The 21,078-nt window shown below is 41.6% G+C and overlaps 1 protein-coding gene across 4 annotated transcripts in view; it reads right to left on the bottom strand.

The window, feature by feature from the left end:
- Positions 1–21,078, bottom strand: part of agap3 (ArfGAP with GTPase domain, ankyrin repeat and PH domain 3) — a 136,013-nt gene that overhangs the window by 82,654 nt on the left and 32,281 nt on the right. The window contains exon 1 of one of the 4 annotated variants that reach the window (XM_058392466.1): positions 4,584–4,927. The exons of 1 other annotated variant lie outside the window; for it this stretch is intronic. In XM_058392466.1, coding sequence (XP_058248449.1) covers positions 4,584–4,695 — 112 coding nt within the window. In that variant the 5' untranslated portion in view covers positions 4,696–4,927. Of the gene's footprint in view, positions 1–267; positions 1,762–4,583; positions 4,928–21,078 lie in introns of those variants that run through there. 2 more of the 4 variants (XM_058392453.1, XM_058392445.1) reach the window with 2 other exon arrangements.

Below are 21,078 nucleotides of genomic sequence, written 5' to 3'. Positions count from 1 at the left end.
AGCGATGAAGATATGCATTTTTTATCCTCATTACATTTTTACATAATTTCAGTTTAGGAAAATCTTAATGCAAACCCGCTTAGGCAAATCTTGTCTACTTACAGTAGTGAATAATACATCTAACCCCTCAAGCCAAACAATATCTCTTACTTTAATTTCTCCTGAATATTTCAGGTTCATTCAGTATTAGAAAGGTTTCTGCTCTTCAAGGATGGGAACTGAGTGGGTTGGATGGCTGCAGAGCTTTCACACACACACACAACTTACCTTGACCTTTGCTGAAATCAATGCCCTTTAGTGTCTCTATGGTAACTGGCTGTGGGTTTTTATTCCAGGCTGGGGGATCACTGCCAGGTAGTTGGCTTTCAGCACAGGCTTCAGATTTGTTGCCTTTCCTCTTGAAGCGACTAGTGATAAGCTGCCAAAAATTCGGCTCTGAAGATGTCGGTTTGAGGGGCTTGGTGAGTTTAGGTGGGGCTAAGGGGACCTCGACAACCGAGACTTTCCCTCTGGTTTGGAACTCGATCAACCGCTTGCCTCTCTGGTCCTTATTGTCTGCTTCATAAGCAGGAGATAATGTCCTGCCAGTGAGATAAGAGAATGGCTGGTTGGACCGCATCACCTCTTCTCTCGCACTTGCCGTCCACGTTCTTTCTCGTACAGCATTGTTCTCTGGTTGATTACAATTCCGCTTGAGCCTAAGGCTTAAGCTCCTTCGCAGAGAGCTAAACCTTTTCTTTGGCCTATCTGGTTTGTTGTCTGAAGGTGCTGGTATGGCCGTCACCTCTTTATCCTGGGCCTGTCGGCCAAAGAGCCTCCATCGAAAACCAGACCGAGGAAGGCTTGCAGCATCGCTGGAAGTGCGGTTAGCCAGTTCATCTTGTGATCTACTAGCATCCTTAAGCTCTAAAACGGTCATGCTAACAGGCCGAGGTCTTCCAGTTGTCTGTAGAGGACGGCGCGGTAGGACCTCCTGTTGAGGGTACAGCGGTAACCGAAAAGAAGGAGGCATGTCTTGCTTGAGGCCATCAATTGCTCTCCTACATCTACGCTGTTGAAGCTGGTCACGGTTTCCCGTTTTAGCTGAAGAGGAATTAGTTACAAGCACACTGCTCGACTGAGAGGCAGCCAGCATGCAGACACTGTGAGGTCTCTGTGACCTGCGTTCATGACCCACTGTCGTAATTTGTTGTTTCTGAGGTTCATCCAGGGAGCCATACATGCTCACCGTCTTCCTGCTGCTGCCAACGTGTCGCACCCCAAGGGCAGACCTTCGCAGGACCACCACAGGGCATTCTGCTGCAGCCTCTCCATTACAGTACTCCTTTTCAGGTATGCAACCCACGCTAGGTGCAGTGTTGAAGTCCTTAATCCATGGTGGTCTCTTGATTGAAGCTGAATCAAAATCTGATATAGAGAACCTATGCTTTGCACAGTCCTGCAGAAGTGCAGGAAACCGGTCTGTCCTCATTCCTGGCTCTTCCAACCTCCTCCTCCTTTTTCCCAGCCCACCCGTGCCGCTCAGGTGACACCACTCACTGAGTCCCAACTCGGCTGTCCTCCTCCTGTGCCGCAGGCTGTGTCTATGTTCCTCCCTCTTCTGCTTCTCCTGCTTTCTGTCTTCTAGCTTTGCCTCTCTGGGCTTGGCCTATCGTACTTCTCCACCTTCCTCTCCGCCTCCAAAAGTCCCATTCAAAAAAGGCCAAGACTGTGTAAATAGTTGTTCCTGATTGAAACCTCTGATTTTTCATGAAATCAACTCTGTAGCTGACTGCTTGGGGACTAACATTGCACACCTCCACAAGTTCAGTCTCGCAATATCTTTTTCTCTTGCTCTAACACAAATCTGTCCGTGGCTGCTCGGAGACTTTCACCTCTAGGCCACATTCCAAACAGAGCCATAATCCCTCACATCTGACACATGAGAAAAAGGGCATGGGGGGGGCACTCAAACAAGCTTCAGCATGAAATTAACACCTCCAACAACCCACTAAAAGCTACCGATGTAAATACGTTGAGCAAACCCTCTGTTTTCATTACAGACCCTTAAAAAAGAGTTATTGGAAGGGGGGGGGGTATAAATATGTCTCAGATGAGGAACTTGCTATAGTGGAAAGTTTATTAGTAAATTGTAAAAAGCTGCATCTTCTTCTATTAGGAATGCTGGCACTGGGAGCAAAAGCACATTCCTTCATTTTCCAGCTCATGGCAAGAAGACAATGCTGAACTCCGAGAAGCTTCTTGATTACCACATGACAAATCTAAAGAAGAAAACATTCATAGGGTCTACCTCATATAGTTTCAAATAGTAAACCTTTCCGAACAGTGTAGAATGAAATATATGAATATGCACTAAAGTAACGTTGATAAGTGCTTAGTGTTTCTAAGACCCATGGTTAACTCCACCTCCTTTCCACCCTTGCAATTACATGTCTCATCCACCTTAAAGGGGGGGGGGGATAAAACAGTGACTTCTTTTCCCAGGATAGCATTAGGTAAACGAAACGGTTGGACAATCTTATGTAGGTGATTTGTCATTTTAAGGATTTGTCATGACAAGACCACCTGTGTGCAATCCAGGTGGGCCGGATGAGCGACTTTGTTTTGGGATCAAGAAAGAGAAGGATCACTGACACACTGAATCACATGCTGATGCATGGGAATGAAAGTGAGAAGAACAACTTTGTGTGTAAGCAGGTGAAAGTCCTTATACTAATAATGTACTATAATATCTGTTGTATTAGACAAGACTTCTAAGACAGTTACATTTTACAGACCTTAAACATCAGATGTACCAATTTCTAGGGTTCACAGCAGAACACCTTGTTATACAAATCCAACCAATCATACAGAAACCACGATCTTTTCTCCATATACCAGAATCAACTTAATTTCCAATGCAGTTGAGGACAGCACCCTCAAGTGGTTTACAAGAGTACTGTTCCTATCCATTTCCAAACCTTAAACTGTTTGGAATGAAAAGCCAAAAACAAGCAAGACAAATGATGACACTGTGCAGTCAAAGATATTGAGACACATAGTACATTCAAAAACTAATGCTTTATGGTGCCAACCAGAAGTCATCACAAGCTGGCAGAAGAAAAGCGAAGTGGAGACTGGCTCAAAGATCCCCACAATCTGTGGCGTAATCCATCTTACTCCAGTATGACAGAATGTCCACCATCTGACAAGCGTGAAGCTGGGAACTGGGAACAAATCTCTAACAAAGTAAAAAAGAAAATCTCTTCACACTACTCTAGTCATCAAACAGACCTTAATCGTCAACAAATTCTCCTCATTACCTTTATGTCCTATATGGAGACTAGTGGGCGAACACAATACATACCTTCAGCTCATTACCTTCCCTTTATTATCTCACTTCTCAATTATCTCAATCTGTACATTACCTTAATATCATACCAGAATTATATGGACCTTAATGTTCAGGCATGAACATTAGACTTTGGCCTACTTGCCCATACAGTCAACATTAATGCTTGCTGTTTTTCAGATCTTTAACATTACACCATTACCTTGGGGTGCTTGTCAAACATGTCCGCACAGGTTGGCCTTAATGTACACAAAAACCGAAGCTTAAGCGGCTGCTGAACGTGAATAAATATGCAAATGATCTCTGCAGCGTTTACTACACCGGAATAAACGGTGTAATTTTTGATTCTACATGTGGTCATGATTAATCGTCTACAACAACAACTCTGGTCAGATCGTCATTTTATATGAATGCACTGGTATGAGGCTTGTATTGCAGGCACACCATATAAACGGGTACAAATTGTGCTGTTAGGGGTGTAGTGATTCGACAACTTGGACTGATGTATCAATGTAAAAGGCGTTGATCTTAAATCAAACATAAATAGATTTTTATAGTAAATACACAGGTAACCGATGAGTAAAAAAGTATTCACATTTGTTATCATTCACAAATCAACTACCCAAGATTCTGGACCCCATATCGATGCTAATAAATCGAATCATATCAAATTTCATTGTAGTTGATTCAATGTTATCCTCAAACACTGAAGTATTGCCCAAGGATTGAAAACTTATATTGTGTGGAAGCCTGAGGTTTACATTCCTAGTAATTGTTGAGGTTTTCTGTAAAAAGGTGTTTTTATTTTGCATTTTAAGGAGAAGTCTCCAGTGTCAGAGACAAAGTCAAAAACAACCAAAAGGCTCCAACCACAAGGCTCACATTCTAGTCTTTCAGGACGAGACCGAAGCTATGGTCAAGATCAAGCCTCTAGATCCAGTGTTCTTGGATGTTCTGTTGTTTTTAACATACAGTCAACATACACACCCCCACAGAATGTTACTCCTTTCATATTCAACAAAGTGGCTGAGATACTCAGTAATTTGAAAAATACAACCTACTTGTTACCTGGAAAGATTCCCTTGCTTTTTCCAAGACTCTTATTCATAATCTGCTCGTGCTAAACAATGCACTTGTATGGTTTCTTGTACAATTCCATATTATCCCAGTATCTGGTGTCACCAAGAGGAGCAAGAGTTCCCTTTTGAACCCACTAAATAATACTGCATCAAGCCCATTAAATGATGATTACCTGCGTCTATGAATCCAAGATTGGACGATGGGACTTCATTGGAAATCAGACGATGTTCTTCGCTGTATGATGTGTCCTTGGGTTGCCGTCGGCCACCGAAACAATGCATCATGACCTCGCTATACTCCTGCAGGTGCGAGCGAACACTCCATCAGTCCTACTAAGCGCATCCTAACAGCTTGTGGACCTACGCCAAGCTTCCAGCTGAGCAAATCCACAGGTGGCCCATTTCCCCAGAGACCAAGAGACTTCGAGATGAAGACAAGCACATCTATCAGTACAGGCGTAAGAGTGGGAACAACAATGACTCAGGTGCCAACTCTATGAAGCTATTTCCTCATAGTCGACTCCCTACTCAGGAATGGTTTCCTCTTTCTAGGATCTCTCTGTACATATTACCAGCTCCAAGCCAGAAAAAAAGAAAACAGCGTCTCACACTTTCAGCGAAAAAAAACTTCAGTTTACAGATTTGCAGATTACTCAAGCAGAAACCAGTGAGAAACTGGTTCTACGTGTCTAAGCATGCTTGCAATGCTGCTGACGCACGACACATGAAATTATTACAATTGTTTTGCGCAGACCAGCATATGGGCAATTTGCAAAACAGGAGATCTTTTATGGGAACACAGAGCAACAATAAGGAAGAAAGATATAATGCTAATAAATAGCAAAAGATAAAAGGTTTAATCATTTTTACTTAATTTCCAGGTTAATCTCTCACGCTCATCAGACTCATATTAGGATTATATACATTTATTATTACATTCTGTGTTTTAAAATGCATTCAGCACTGCAAACGTAATCGCTTTTAGCATAACCTTCCAAACGCGACTGAGTTAATTACTACTGTCTTGTTGAAATGGCTGGGAATAAGAACGATTATGATTCCGCCGCCTCATTGCCTTTTCATTAAAACACCGGTGTCGCCTGGGCCGGCCGTCACCATACGGACGCAAAACAACGTCGTCGCGTTCTAGCCTCCGGAGAAATAAATCGCACAAACACTCCCTTTTTTCCACCTGTTTTAATTACAGAGGCTGACAGAAAGGCTTTTTTTTTTTTACCCCCCAACATTCTTCCTCAGCTCTCCTCAGGGACCGTGTTTGTGTTTCAGGAACCGGCGGTGCAATTGGCCCAGCAAATCTAATTAAAATCGTTTCGTAGAGAAACTCATTAAGGTCAGATATTTAAAGCCGCTTTTCCTTCAAGCTTCTCCTTTAAAAAGAGACGGATGGAGGTCAGTGGCAATGTCACTCATTCTTCTCTTTTATGAAGAGGCTGCTGCATGCAGTAATATTTCATTAGGACATGAAAGACGAGATGTGATAACGGATTACAAAGTCATAATCCTCTAAGTGATGAACGCTCCCCGGCTTTTGGACGCATTTTGAACACACAGGGTGCCACATGTGCAATACCACCAGGGGGCAGCGACATGACTCAGAGAAATCCTTGCTGTCAGGGGCTGACCATCAAAATCTCACAAGGGGTCGAATTTTCAAACAAGCTCCAGGGATTGCTTTTGTATACGGTGCTTTGGGTAAAAGTGTTTTGGCTAATGAATAAATAATGTAGATTTTGTAGAAGCACGTCATAGCTTCGGTAGCTTCCTGCATTGGTACGTAACTTCTCTCCAACAACTTTCACTGAGCAAAGGAAATTTTATATTATTATTTCTTCTGTGTCATTGCTTTAATTATTTGCCCGTTTTACCAATTTAGAATTTCTTTTATTTTCACTTTTCATTTCATTATACTCACACACGCACAGCTATTTCATTACAGCCAAAAAAACCTATTTATTCATCTGCAGTGTGGAGCATTCAGCCCTGTAATGTAATTCAAACCATTTATATTTCTACAAATGTTCAGTTTCTCAATGCATTATTAAATTATTACGTACAATCGTTTAACATCATCCCCCTCTATCACTGAGCAGAGGATTTAGCAGAGTTATCATTTAAATGTCCTCGGACATGTGCAAAAAATACAATTTATAGGGAATAACTGCAATCATAATAAGTAAAAAATATCCAAATGTCACCATGACATGGAAATGTAATATGTGAGAGAGAGAGAGAAGGAAGTGCAAATAAACCATCATTAAATAAGCACAGACTGAGAACAGTAATTAACTCACTATTAGCATTAATTCATTCACAAGTCTCATTTAATTCACTTCCTGTGGAAGGCTTTCAGACAGGTTCACACCGTGTTATGCGTCTGGACGTCCATCAAGGATCAAACAGAGAACACGGCATAACATGCGGTGTTTATAACATCGCTTCTATTTAAAGGGGATCTATTTTTATTAATTGCACCACAGGGCTAATGAATTCTCCGATCTGACTGGTGTTTTGATAGCTGCCATTTTTACAGCCTTGCAATGGATCAATTGAACCTCATGTGGCATCAATAGCAAAAATAACCTTAAAGTACCATCATGTTTGCGTACCACTAGTAAAATCCAGAAACGAGCTATATCCTTGTCGGAGGTCACGTATATTTCCATGATGTATTTCTGGAGCCTGTCCGGGGAATACTGGCCATGAGGCACCTAAAATGGGACAGCAGTACATTGCATTTTATTTCAATTTCGAGTTGTTCAACTCGACCATCCTACTTCCCACACACTCGACTAGGACACGGAGAGTCCCGAGCTCAGATTCGTTTCTGAGCAACACATGAAGTGATATACGTCACCCGTTTGTGCATCATCATGACGTATGACATGGACACTCCTATTATTAAGCATGTACTGGAACCATTCTCCGGTCATGTCCTTTCCCCAGTTATGTGTCGGTGTGTGCCATATGGGTTCCACATTTAGGCCTGGAATACGCCAGGCCAGAATTAGGACCACTACTGTCAGACGACTGGTTGAACCAACTGATGACTGTGTGTCAAAGTGACTAAAGTGACACAGTTTGTGCTTTGGGAACATGAGTCAGCAAGGGCACAGACAGACACACTCAAACACTTCCTCTCATGAGTCAATCTGGATCGCGTCACAATCGCAGTCTTTAACCCGTCATTCATTCTCTGCCTTGATTGTTACTTATGTCAATAATCGGTTATACGCTGCATCAATGTCCGACACTTATTGTGTGTTATTGTGGACAATTCAGCATTCGTAGCAGGATACAGTAATCACCAGTCTTTTTTTTTTTTTTTTTTCACTCATCCAATAACAAGAGAAACTCCATAGCGACCTTTGGAAAGAAGTAAATGTTTGTTTAAACAGAACACACTCCATTTGGTTCACGTACACTCACTGAGCACATTATTAGGAACACTATACAAATACTGGGAAGGGCCTCCCCTTGCTGTCAAAACAGACTTGATTCTTCATGGCAGTGATTCCACGATGTGTTGGAAACCTTCCTTTGCGATTCTGGCCCCATGTCGACATTATTGCGTCACTGCATGCTTGCTGCACGATTCCTGCATGCTCAGAATCTCCCATGTATCTCTATGACATCCCAAATGTGTTCTATGGATTCAGATCAGGTGATTAGGAAGGCCACTGAGGAACACTGAACTCCTTGTCCTGTTCATGAAACCAGAGATGTTTGAGATGATTTTTGCATTGTCATGTGGTGTGTTATCATGCTGGACACAGCCATTAGAAGGTGGAAAATTGCGGCCATGAAGGGATGCACAAGATCAGCAACAATACTCAAACAGCCTGTGGCATTCAAGTGATGATTGGTATTAACAAGCTCAAAGTGTGCCAAGAAAACTCTCACCACACCATTACACCACCTCCACCAGCCTGGACACATAGCAGGTTGGATCCATGGGTTGTAGAAATGATGATTCATCGAACCAGGCTAAGTTTTTCCAGTCTTCACCTGTCCACTTGTGGTGAACCTGTGCGTACTACAGTCTCAGCTTTCTTTCCGACGTGGTCTTCTGCTTTTGTAACCTAAAGTTCCAACATTTTCTGCTTTCAGACACACTTTTCTGCACATCACAATTCTTCAGAATGGTTATCTGAGTTATTGTAGCCTTTCTGTCAGCTCCAACCGGCTCTGGCTATTCTCTATTGAACTCTCTCATCAACAGTGTGTTTCTGTCAGCAGAACTGCTGCTCACTGCAGGTTTTTTCTTTATTGCACCATTCTGCGTAAACTCTAGAGACTGTTGTGTGTGAAAATCCCAGGAGATCAGCATTTATAAGAAATACTAAAACCAGACCATCTGGCAATCATGTCACGGTCAATTTCACATTTTTCCCCTATTCTGATGGTTGATGTGAACGTTACCTGAAGCTGCTGGCCGGATTTTTAGGCACTGCACTGCTACCACATGAATGATGGTCTAGATAATTGCATGAATGAACAGGTGTACAGGTGTTCCTAATAAAGTGCTCTCTCAGTAATATAAAGGCGAAACACTGCTAGAATATTAGGTACTATTTTTACTACGGAAGATGATCAGCTAAACTGGATGAACATATCGTCCCAGAATCATGGAGAGATGAAACTAAGCAAAATAATAAAAATGATGCTAGTCAGATTTGGATAACGTATTGGCATTCGATGGTAGAGCACCAGAGCTCACAGGCAACAGTTTTGGCCTTTTGCTACATCTACCCACTCAGATTCAAGCACTAGCATATTTAATTTCACAATCTGTATTAATGCACTTAATTAGCTCATCTTTTCACCTCTGTTATAAACGAGCTTCTGCGTATAACATGCGAGATGTACGATAGAGCTTTCACTTACCTGGTGGGCTACCTAATGAATTTACAAGTTTCAATGCTTCCTGGTACTGCAACACACTACTACTGCTGACCACTTGTTCCTGAATTCCCTAGTGCCTGCTAAAATACACACTTCATCTCAGGACACAACCTGGTCATAGGCTCAGAACTATAACTATTTTCAACCTGCTTTTATTTTTAATATATCAGCAAAAAACCTATACAATGGAACCTCGGCATACCCTAACGAACTTTCGCCTTAAGAATTGAAATTTTGCAAGAAATTTGCATTGGAATATGTAGCATTTTCGGCATATGAACAAACCAAACGCTGGCTAAGTTGCACATACATCCGGGAGCCGTTCAAAACTTGTTGGCGTTAGTGGAAAGCCAAGCGAAGCGAGTTTACCAATTTCTTTTTCAGTCAGCGTAAGCTGTTTGGAAAGAGTCAACCCACCATACCAACATTGCCATTTGGCATGCGTTCAAAAGCGAGGTGATTTTTTGGGCGTTTTTTTGTTGACAGATTGGTGGCATGGTTGGTCTGTTCTATTTTTAACCCCAAGATTGGTGGCACAACTTCCTGTGAGGAACCTTGACATGGAATGCTTGGCTTAGGTTACTTTGTAAGCAGTTTCACAATAAAAATATTCGCCTCAAGAATAAATTAAATTGCTATACCGAGCTTCCACTATATGTGGAAACAATTATAAACTAAATACAGAACAGTGCTCTGCTAATTGAGCAAAAAAATGATTGAGACTCAAAGAATCTAAGAGGAATGAAGTGAAAACCACAACCCAAAGCCAGCTTTATACAAACTCTGCCGCTCTGTCAAGCATGATACGCTAAAAAGATGTGAATAACTGTCTTATGATGTTAAGATACGTTACTGTTGTTGGTCTGTATGTATACCCTCAATTATTTAACTAGCTTGTTGGGGTTAAAATGTGTTAGCTACATTTTCTGCCAACTAATTATGTTTCCAGGCAACCAGGACATCAGAGTGGGCAGCATACTGGAGCTTTCCCTTGCTTATTTCCTTGCTAACGGATTTATCATTTTCCCACCTGTGTGGACTATTTAAAAAAAAGTAAACAGCTGAGATGTTTATAAAAAATATAGATGGGAGTGGTTTGTTGAACATCCCATTGATATTTATTCCTTTGCTGTTATAATACATAGTTATAATTTGCTTTTCCCTTCTCTTCTCTGCTGGGAAGGCTAGATTTTGGCTGTGGGGTTTGTGTTCACTCAGCCACAAGAGCATTAGGGAGACTAGACCCTGATGTTGGTTGAGAAGGTGCAGTCGGTTTTAAGGTTCACCCCAAAGGTGTTCAGTGGGGTTGGGTGGGAGTCTGTGTGGTGAGGTGTCCACATACTTTTGACTATATGGTGTACATTAGAGGCTGTCCCATTCACAATGGCAGTTCTTCATAGCTCCACATATTTGAAGTACTTTCACACACTCATCATACGAATATGATTTTAAACACTTAAAATCACAGAAAATTAATACCTGCTCATGACTATCAGTCAATTAAGGATAAAGCACAAACACACAGACATATACCTTCAGACTTAGGTGAACCTTTTTCTTAATGCTGCAAGCATTCCTCACTGCCGCGATCACCATGACAACATGCATCAAAATGGCCGACTTGTTTCCAAGGGACCGGAGAGTGAGTGTGCAGGAATTGCGAGGACATCCGTGAAATATGAAACCATCTCACTATCATATTAAAAAAAAACAACTCTCAATGTCAGTATAATGCAGGAGCTTCGTTTTTGGCAATAATAAATCCAGATCACATATTTTGTTGAGAAACATAACTGAAAAGCTGACACGGTGGCACCGTCAACACAAACATGTCATGTGGTGATTGATTTTTGCCTCTGAAGCAGTCAGGCAGTCAATTACTGCAACACACTCATTCACTCAGTTTCCTGGGGACGTCTGGGGCTCGAACGCTCGATACCTTGGACGTCGGAATTATGATGCTGTGTACGTGTGCGAGGCGAACCACACCATGCACAAAGTGCAGAAGGATGGGGCTTCGAGTCGTTGGTAATTATGCTTGCTGTAGTGGTGTCGGGCGTAGGAGGCTCTTTGAAATTCAGCAGCACAACTCTTGTACTGCGGAGAAAATGATAGGTTTGAGGATGTCTGTGGGAGGCTGTTAGAGGAGGAGAGGGCGAGAAGGAAAAAAAATTCCAGACGCTTCTCTCTCTCTCCTTCTTTCATAACGTGTGATTCGTAGTAAATCTTAAACACGTCCTTTGCATGCGTGTGTCAAGTTGACAGCAATGGAACGGAAGTAAAGAAGCGAAATTCCATGACTCAGGATCGTAAGGCCACGAGATGCCCACTGCTGGGGCAGGAGAAGAGGTTTATTCCATACAGGGTCAAAATACAAAAAAAAAAAGCTCTGGAGGATGGTTGCTTACCACGTTCAAAACGAATAAGTGTAGAGAACAAGAGAGAGAGAGAGAGAGAGAGAGAGAGAGAGAGAGAGATGGAAAGGGAGAGGGAGTGGGGCTGGGAGCTCAGCCAGAGGATGGGGGAGGCGAGAGAGAGAAGAGCTCAAGCATGTGAGCGTGGGTTCACAGATCCATTCCTCCGCAATCCGTGGGCCCAGTGCTCCAAAAAAACCTCCACAAAGAGGCAGAGAGATAAGACACCCATCGCAAGCTTCTACAATATGGCACATGTCCGTAAAAAGACAGGTACATGACGAGCTTGTGCCTGGTCGCACCTGTACTCTCAATTTCAAAAGCCTCAGAATCTCGACTAATCCCTCTCCGAGTCCCGGATGGATTCATGATGCAACGCTCTCACAGGTTTTCCCCCTGAATCATTTTCCTTTAGGAAATTTAATAACCCAAATCCTGGATGTAGAGCAAATAATTTACCTTCAGTAGCCGACTGACTTGCCTTCTGCAACCAGAATCCTTGGCAAAAAAGCAACAACTCTCCAATAACCAAAATCCTTGGCAAAAAAAAAGCCAGATGCTTGGTGAATAATTTACTTTCAGAAACCAAAATCCTTTGGGGAAAGGCAACTACTTAACCTGCAGTAATCAAAATCCTTGACCTGAACCCTTGCTTTAAGAGCCAGCTGAATTATCTTCAGTTTTTTGGTAAAATTTACTTTCAGTGATCAAAATACTTGGGGAAAATTTTGGGGAAAACCAATTTTGTAGCCAAAGCTCTTGGTGAAGACAGCTAATTTATTTATACTACTCACAATCTTTTCAACGTAGTGATTAATTACTTTCAATAACCAATGACATTGGCTAAAGGTGACCAATTTACCTTTAGTAACTAAAATCCTTGGCATTTTGCCTCAAGTAACCAAAATCCTAACCAAAAACCCAAAAGAGACAGGTTTACCAAATTCTTTGTCAAAAATCATTCATTTTCCTACAGTAGTCAAAAAATTGACTCTTACTTTTAAGGATTAAAATCTTTGTTGAAAAAGAACCAAAAGTATCTTCGTTTAAGCAGATTTTGGTTGCTGAAGCTAAACCTGTCGATTTCTGCCAAACATTTTGGATATTTGAGGTAAATGTGGTACTTCTCACCAAAAACCTGCTGAACTACTTGTTACTTCAAACTCTTGAAGATTTTGATCAATGAAGGTAAATTAGACTCTTTTTGCTGAAGAATTATGATTACTGAAGGGAAATAAAGGTAACAAATTAGGTGGCCTTTTAATCTCCAAAATCCTTGGCTGAATCCTGACAAATTTACCTTTGCTAAGCACAATCCTTACTAAAGAGTTTTGAGGCTTTCTTTCCTCAAAACTTTTTTTTACTTTCATACACTAAATACTGTAAATGTAGGAATTTTGTAATTTAACAAAAACAGTTTTTGCACAAAATTGCACCATGTGTATTGATTTAGCTAAGAATTTCAGTACGGAAGTGGTGTATGGCTAACCTAGTATCAGAAAGGTTATGCTAGCTGGTCTTAACTAGCATATCCTACTGGCTCTTCATGTTCTCTTCCGTCTTCTTGGTAGCACCCCATAAATAGGGCTCGGTTCTCACGTGGCCTTCTCTGTAATTTCTGTCTTTTGTTTTCCGCCTCCCCCCACCCCTCCTTTCCTCCCACCTCGCATTTTCATGATGAGGCGAGAGTTTTACTGTAGGCACTTGACATGTTGAGTACAAAGAACCGGTGCGGGGACCCAATGGGCCGAGCCGCTTTTCACCGTGAGCGTCACCGAGCTGTAAATTATCAGCGCAACCCCCACGCTGCCTCCCAGAGACATTTATCCTATTTAGGGCAGCAATTAGGCCCGATCAGTTGGCGCGCACACACACACACAAACACACTCACAAACACACGGTTGTACATTGAAATCTCACTCACGGAAGCAGAACATACCGTACACTCTTTAACACACCAACAAAAAAAAACCTTGAGGGGTTTGAACGCTCTGAATCTCAAGGGAATCATGTGGGGGGAAAAAACATCTGGAGCTGGATATACTCTTACCTACTACTGCACACGCACAAAATCTTGCCAGATTATTCATTTTTACACGATTCTCTTTTTTTTTCCTCCTCTTATACTAACGATCACCACAACCAGTCGACTAAATTAAGCACTGAGTCACCTAATCCTAGCACTATACCCCAATCTAAATCAGTATTAGCAACCCGCCTGATGAAAACGAAGAAGCTCGGCAAACAAAAACACAATGTTTTATGTGTTTAATGAAGGATTTGATGCCATATTCCTTTATCTCTGTTAGTGCCCGTTGGACTAAATTTATAATGCACCAGTATATCAATATTATATCAATATCTCAATACACTGTCATGACATATTGCAGTGCACTTAATGAAAAAGTAATAATTAAAAAACCGACAAAGCTGGTATGGGGTTAATTTTATTTATACTGACAGTTTGATTTGTATTTCGTGATGCATCAGGATCTGCCTTCCATGATAGCACCCCACACACATCACGTACATTTCCACGACAATATGGATTTCTAAGTGTGCAGCGAGATCCGAAAGCTTTGGAACAACTCCTTCTCCTCTCCGCAACTTTCGCGTCATCTGTGCCGACAACCGATCCAAAACTTCAGAAACACGGTATTCGGTTCTGGCTGGAAATCCTGCACGTCTTACAGCAACATTTTATAGGACAGTAATAAGATCTCTGGATGCTATTTATAGCCCCGTATACAGGAAGAGCTCGTATCTGGTTAGACAGTCGGTGCTAATTCTATTTCGGTGTCTGAAACTCAACGTGAAAATATCAATAAAATCCTTACCACACGCTATCGGAAAAAAGATTTTTAGCATTTCTTTCTTCTCGATATAAAAATCATATGGGAGAAGATCTCGAAGAGCAGATTAAAAAGGAGATTAAAAAATGTCTCACAAACGTATTGAATTATATATGGAAATGTATAGAAAGAGATTTATTAGGAAAACAGAGAGAGAGAGAGAGGGAGGGAGAGAGAGAGGGAGAGAGAGAGAGAGAGAGAGAGAGAGAGAGAGAGGAGTAACATGCTTTCATTAGAAGAACAGAAAATCCCCATAGGAGCATTGCCTGTAGTGGGAGATAAAAATGAGCAACTGTTTTCATAAGCGTATAAATAAACGAAACAGATCTTAGAACATGTTTCACAAACGTTTCAGGCGCCGGCTCTGATCAGGATTTCCATCGGCTTTCGATCAAGTCGGCGCTACACGCTTTGCTGACGTCAAAATCTGGTCCGATTCATGACGTGTGTCTGATTATGTCCTGAAAGACGCTTACACTGGAGACTCCTTCCATAGACACGGTGCTAGTTTTGTCCTGTTCTTGTGATAAATCTTACTCTTCTTTATTATACTCACAGAAAACATCACCATATCAACAAGTTCATCTGGAGCATCCGTCATACAAGGTCCTGAAACTAGCTTAGGTAAAAATAATGATAATAATAATAATAATAATAATAATAATAAATTGCTATAAATGCTGTAGTGTAAGAGGAATAAAGCAGGACCCCATCGTGTTTATTCAATTTCATACAACAGCACACACCATGTGGTTTATTTCTTATAGAAACATACAAATATACATATTTTCCTATATGGTGAACCTAGATCAGTGAATTATGTATCTTTTTCACCATTACAGTGAAGGCATGTAGCGAATCTACTGTACAAAGATTTTTAACGGGAAAACTGATAGCAAATATTGGCATGAATCAACCTGGAACATCATCAAATAAAAGTAGAATTTTCAAATTGCATGATTTATGAACAAATTCTAATGAACATATAACCTTGTTAAAATCGTTGGCGTTTTTCATAACATAGCCAGATTTTTTCATAACATAACATAGCCACCCAAACACGACAAAGACATGTCGCACTACATCCACTAATCCCGCCTCAGATGTAAAGGCTTCTGATTTAACCATCTTATGTTATGTTTATATAGTTCTGCAGATTCAGACAGCTCGGATTCACTGGGCGGGAAAACAGGCCCCCGGGGCTGCTGTGATGTCAGAGCCGTTACACACTTGATGCCGCCGATGGCTCAACATCACACCTCGCTTTTGATGTGTCATCCCGCACAGCCCCGGTGCGCTCGGCTCTCGCTGGGAGCAGCGATGCCAATTCATGTTCACTGTAGCGTGTGTCAGTTTCGCATGCAGCCGTGCTCCACACACACACACACACACACACACACACACTTTTCCCCCTATGCAGAAACTGATCAAAGCAACATAGCCCGTATCTGAGAACATCTCCTTGGCCTGGGAAGCTGGGGCCTCAACAAAAAGATTTGTCAGTTTTGACAGGATTTAAAAAAGGGGAAGGAGAACCAAAGAAGGGAATGCAGCAGAGAACAGGTAAGACTTAAAGGTTATATTCAGCTCAGTTCTTTTTACAACATGGACATAAATGTTGCGAAGATGACTGACTGGGATATGACCACGCCTCCTTTGTCCTGATGGGTTGGAGGTTGCTAGTAAACCTATCATTTCTTTAGGTTTTAGAACCCTGAGAGCCACCAAAAAAAAAACCACATGCACAAACTATACACTGTGTCCCCAAAACAAGCTCTTGTTAACACTTGGGTTAAAGTTAAAGAACAACATCCATATCCATAAAACAAAATCCTCTGTTGAAGACTTCTCCATGGCGGAAAACAGAAAGTAACAGATTGTATCTCAGACTGAAACTGGAGACTCCTTCCAAAAATGTTAAAAACAAAACCTCAACCTAGCTAAATATAATGGTAAGTCATGTTATGAAACATTCACATTTATTTGAGTACACAATTGCTTGTTGATCTATCACGATAGCATATGTTTTCATTTATTAGGTCCCCCCTCCTTCTAATACACGTATGACGGATATTGTAAAGTACTTTTCACTTTTTCAAGTACCGTATTTGAACTTTTCCACATTTTCTAGCATTAAAACCTAGAACTGCCTGAACATTTCTGGGATTATTTAGAGATGCACAAAACAGCCTGTAATACTGAAGTAGGGAGAGCATGTGCTCCGACGGATTTACAAGTAAATCCTCTCAACAGGAAAGAGTGGACAGTTTCCGGTGTCTAGGTGTTCCTTTCATGGTCCTGTCACATCAATCCCGTGGTGAAGAAGGACCAGCAGCTTCTCTACTATCTCAGACGCTTAAAGGACTTTAACCTACCCTATTAGGTGCATCCTTACAGCCAGCATCACAACATCCTTACAGCCAGCATCACAACATGTGATGGAAAAATTACAATGATTATAGCTGCAATCAGCTGGTCGTACCATCTGCACTGAGCTCCTGAGGACAGTGAGGAGCTCAGCCATTCCAGCAATGGACTCTTTTCTCTGTTGTGTGGGAGCTTCCTGCAGGCCATTCCCTTCCTGAGGAGATGCTTCAGGAGAACTAGAGTCTGGACTACTGTTCTACATTTATGGAATTTGGCAGACTTAGGTCCTATTTCATTTTATACAAATGCAATTGAGGGTTAAGGGCCTTGCTCAAACGTGGTGGTAGTGCTGAAAATGAGAAGTTGTTCCTTACCAAAAATTTGAGGGTCATCTGAAGGTTTCAGCTATCGGTACAAACAATCCGCCCCCTGAAAAAAAGTTAATGTTCCTACAAAGCCGATCGCAGACACAAGGTTCGTACCTTGTGATGTATCCCAAAGTGCTGTTGTTGTCTATATCTAGCAGGTGTGAGACAGGTGTATCGCCTCGCATGCCGTGACTCACACACAAAAATGTGGAGTTCGAAGCAGCTATTTGAATGACTGATAGCTCCAAGACCTGAAGTCTGACTAGCGCTGCACTGAAAATGACTAATTCTTCGGTAAATCTGAGTCATTTTCAGCATCCTCAACACTGTTACTCGCAGCACTGTAAGTCACGTCAAAATGACAGCGCGGCTCGGGCCAGAGGTTGCCATATCTTTCGGAATCGCAGCCAAACTTATCAGTCGTCGCGAACGCTGTGAACAAAATGCTCCCTCTTGGCTCCGTGGAAGTGTATCGAATCCAGAAATTGCACAACTTGTGATGATGGCTGGGACTTTAAGAGCAGCAGGATGCGAAGATGGAATAATATTCTGAGCAGAAATTATGCCACTGGAGTGCTCTCTTTGCATAAGAATGACTGTGTGTGTGTGTGCGCGAGTGTACCTCCTACAGAGAGGCTACAGGGAACATGACGGCTGTGCACGAATAGCAAAATGAAACAAGCTCTTCCCCTTCCATTTGTGTGTCTCTCTAATTGAGTGGCTAATGTAGTCGGGGAAGCCAGGTGGTGGTTTAATAACGGGCTGGTCTTCTGGGCAGTTGGCGTACAGGCATTTGTCGTTGGTTCGTGATGTCGATTTGCATTCTCATGCTTTATTTCGCTCTTCTCAAGCAGGCATGGCAATGAGGGGGACGTTCCACAGCTGCCGAGCAGCGTCCAAAAAGCCAAAGAGGGAGAAAGAGAGAGAGAAAGAGATGGGAAGAAATGCTGAGAAATAAAGAGACTACCAAAGAAAACAGGAAAAAAGAAATAGATAGAAGGACAGACAGAACATGATCAAGAGGAATCTACGGTGACAGAAAAAGAATAATAGCCATCGATCGAGAGATATAACAGAGGGAAAGCCGAGACAGAGAGAGCTAATGAAAAATAGATGGGGAGAGCTATTGAAAAACAGCAGGAGATCGAAAGAAAGAGAGAGATAGTAAGAGGCATGAAGAAATAACCAAAGCAAGAAGAAAAAGAAAAGCAAGGAAAAGTAGCCAGAGGAATGAGGGTGAATGAATGAGAGTGATGGAGAGAGCAAATAAGACATGCTTGAATGCACCTGTCTCTCTCTCTCTCTCTCTCTCTCTCTCTCTCACACACACACACAAACTATCTATATATCTCCAGAGATCTGTGGGGTCCAAGCACCCTCACAAAAATGAGCTTCGCATATTATGCAAATGAGCTCAAAACCTACGCATCTACACTTAAAAAGGGCTTTTTGTTGTTGTCTGTGTTGTTGGGCAGAAACCAATATTTCATGGTACGACTTACATGTCAAAAGACACGGGCAAAAGAAAAACTACCCACTAGGGTATGACCTGACATGGAAGGGGCATGTTCGAAAGGTGGGAAGTTCAAATCCCCCCACTGCCAAGTTGCTACTCCAGGGCCCTTGTACAAGGCTCTTCACCCTCGAATTCTCACTTGTATAAATGAGATAAATGTAAGTTGCTCTGGACAAGGGCACAATGCTGTGAATGCATCACCCAAGGGTTACATCTTGACTTGATAGTGGTGCCTGCACAGGCAGTAAAAAAGAAAGAAAGAAAAACAGCAAGGGTTTGTGCTTGGACCCCTAAAAATCAAAGTTGGAATAAAACAAAGAATAAAAATTCCAAATTTTAAAATTAAATTAATATTTCTCCCTAATGAGAAGCCTGAGGTGACGGTGGCAAGGAAAAACTCCCTGAGATGATATGAGGAAGAGGAACCAGGCTCAGAAGGGATCCTCATCCTCATTTAGGGGACAATGTCCTTTCTACAACTGGTTATAGTCATGTAGAATTGTGCAACCAAGAGCTCCTGAGGAAATAAAAGTCAGCATATTTTTAGTGCCAGTTCATTCTAGACATTTAGAAGATGCAAACCCTGTTAGGATAACACATTCTATATATGCTGTACCTCCTTTCATTGAGCATTTGAAGGCTCCAGCATGGAGGAGTTGGTGTTGAATCTATAATGAACACAGATGTTGAGTTTCTCAGGAGCTCCAAATGACTGTATATGACTGTAGAAGGGACATTATTTGCTATAATGTGTTAACAGTAAGGACTCATTGTGTTATTTTATTTATTAAGGATGTCATACACAAACACTTGGGACTTGTAGGAACAATAGACATTTGTGTATTACAATGAACACTCGATTTTTTTACTCAATAAGCCAGGTCTTGTTGCACTTTTACATAAAGGTCTAGTTCACGGTGTCCCTTTTTGCCACCACTATACAGGGTTGGAGAAGCTAAATTGGTCTCTGCTCACTAACCCTGAGCTTCTTAATTGCTGTTAATCACAGGGCCAGGAGAGAAAAGCGTCTGCTCTGTGACACGAGCTTAGCTCCGTGACCTGCCATTATCTCCACGCTGCCTGGGAAGTGCCGAATATTTAGCAAATGGAAGCTCTGCTCTTCCTCTTTTGCTGTTGTTACCCCGCAGAGCTAACCACCGCTCAGTTCAATACCGCAGCGTGTTATTAAGCTGCTAAGCAAACTGCCGAGGACGGCGCATGGTGTCAGAGACCCAAAAGATTCGGCGGCAGCTCTCGAACTCTGGAATCCGGCTGGTCGGAAGGCGTCGATCCATTTACAAACCCTGTGTAATTGTTGATATAAGGATGTTTTCTCTAAAGATGGTCTTAATTTCCCTTTTAATCAAAAGAGAAGTGGTTAATTAAAGTGATAAGGACACGGATAAACTTTTAATCCAGAGTAGCATGAGTAGAAATGATCTATTAAGGTGAAGTATATCCAGTTAACCTCCACCAAAATAAAGTGTTGTTAATTGCATTTTTGTTACTCCTCTCAGAGCGAATGCAATTATTGGTGCCAATTAATCAAGACGTGATCTTGTGTGTTATTTTGAATTGGCAGGGTCAAGGCCTTGCTTCTAATTTAAATCTGTTTCTATTTGATTTTTAGCCTGAAGCTTGGAGCACTGTAAAAAAAAAAAAAAATCTTAAAATTCAACTGATTATCAATTCACACAAAATATCACTAGATAATTTTATGCTGTAGTACAGACTATGAAGGGGAGAAAAAGCAAGCGTCCCAAATTTATGCCAAATTATATTCCAAATTTCATCCCAAATTTATGCAGCAACAGAAGGCAAGATTTCAGGCTATGTAGCATAGTGTTTACTTGCTCGATAAAAGCATGAAGCAAAAATCTTACTCTTTATTTTTATCTTAAACAAATGTCTAATGCCTTCTCAGAAATACCAAATATTATACATATTTTAGGTTTTATGTTTACATTCTTACTACAGCAACAACAAACCTGTGGGCTGCCGTTGTAGAAAATTACTCAATACCTTCCGACCAATCAGATTCGAGAATTTTAACAGCGCTGTTGCATCAGCGAGGAGTATTTGGCTAAGATTTTGTTTGGCGAGCTGTAGAGATATTTTCACGTGTAAAGATGATTAGCGTCTTTGTGTTTATGCGAGGTGACTGCTTGGTGTCAGGTGAATGAATCTGTAAAGTCAAGACGTGTAAAGTAAGATGACGATGCTGCTTC

Source organism: Hemibagrus wyckioides, linkage group LG01 (assembly GCF_019097595.1).
Source record: "Hemibagrus wyckioides isolate EC202008001 linkage group LG01, SWU_Hwy_1.0, whole genome shotgun sequence".
NCBI lineage: Eukaryota > Metazoa > Chordata > Actinopteri > Siluriformes > Bagridae > Hemibagrus > Hemibagrus wyckioides.
Note: the sequence above shows the minus strand (reverse complement) of the source record. Positions and strands in the feature narration are given on the sequence as shown.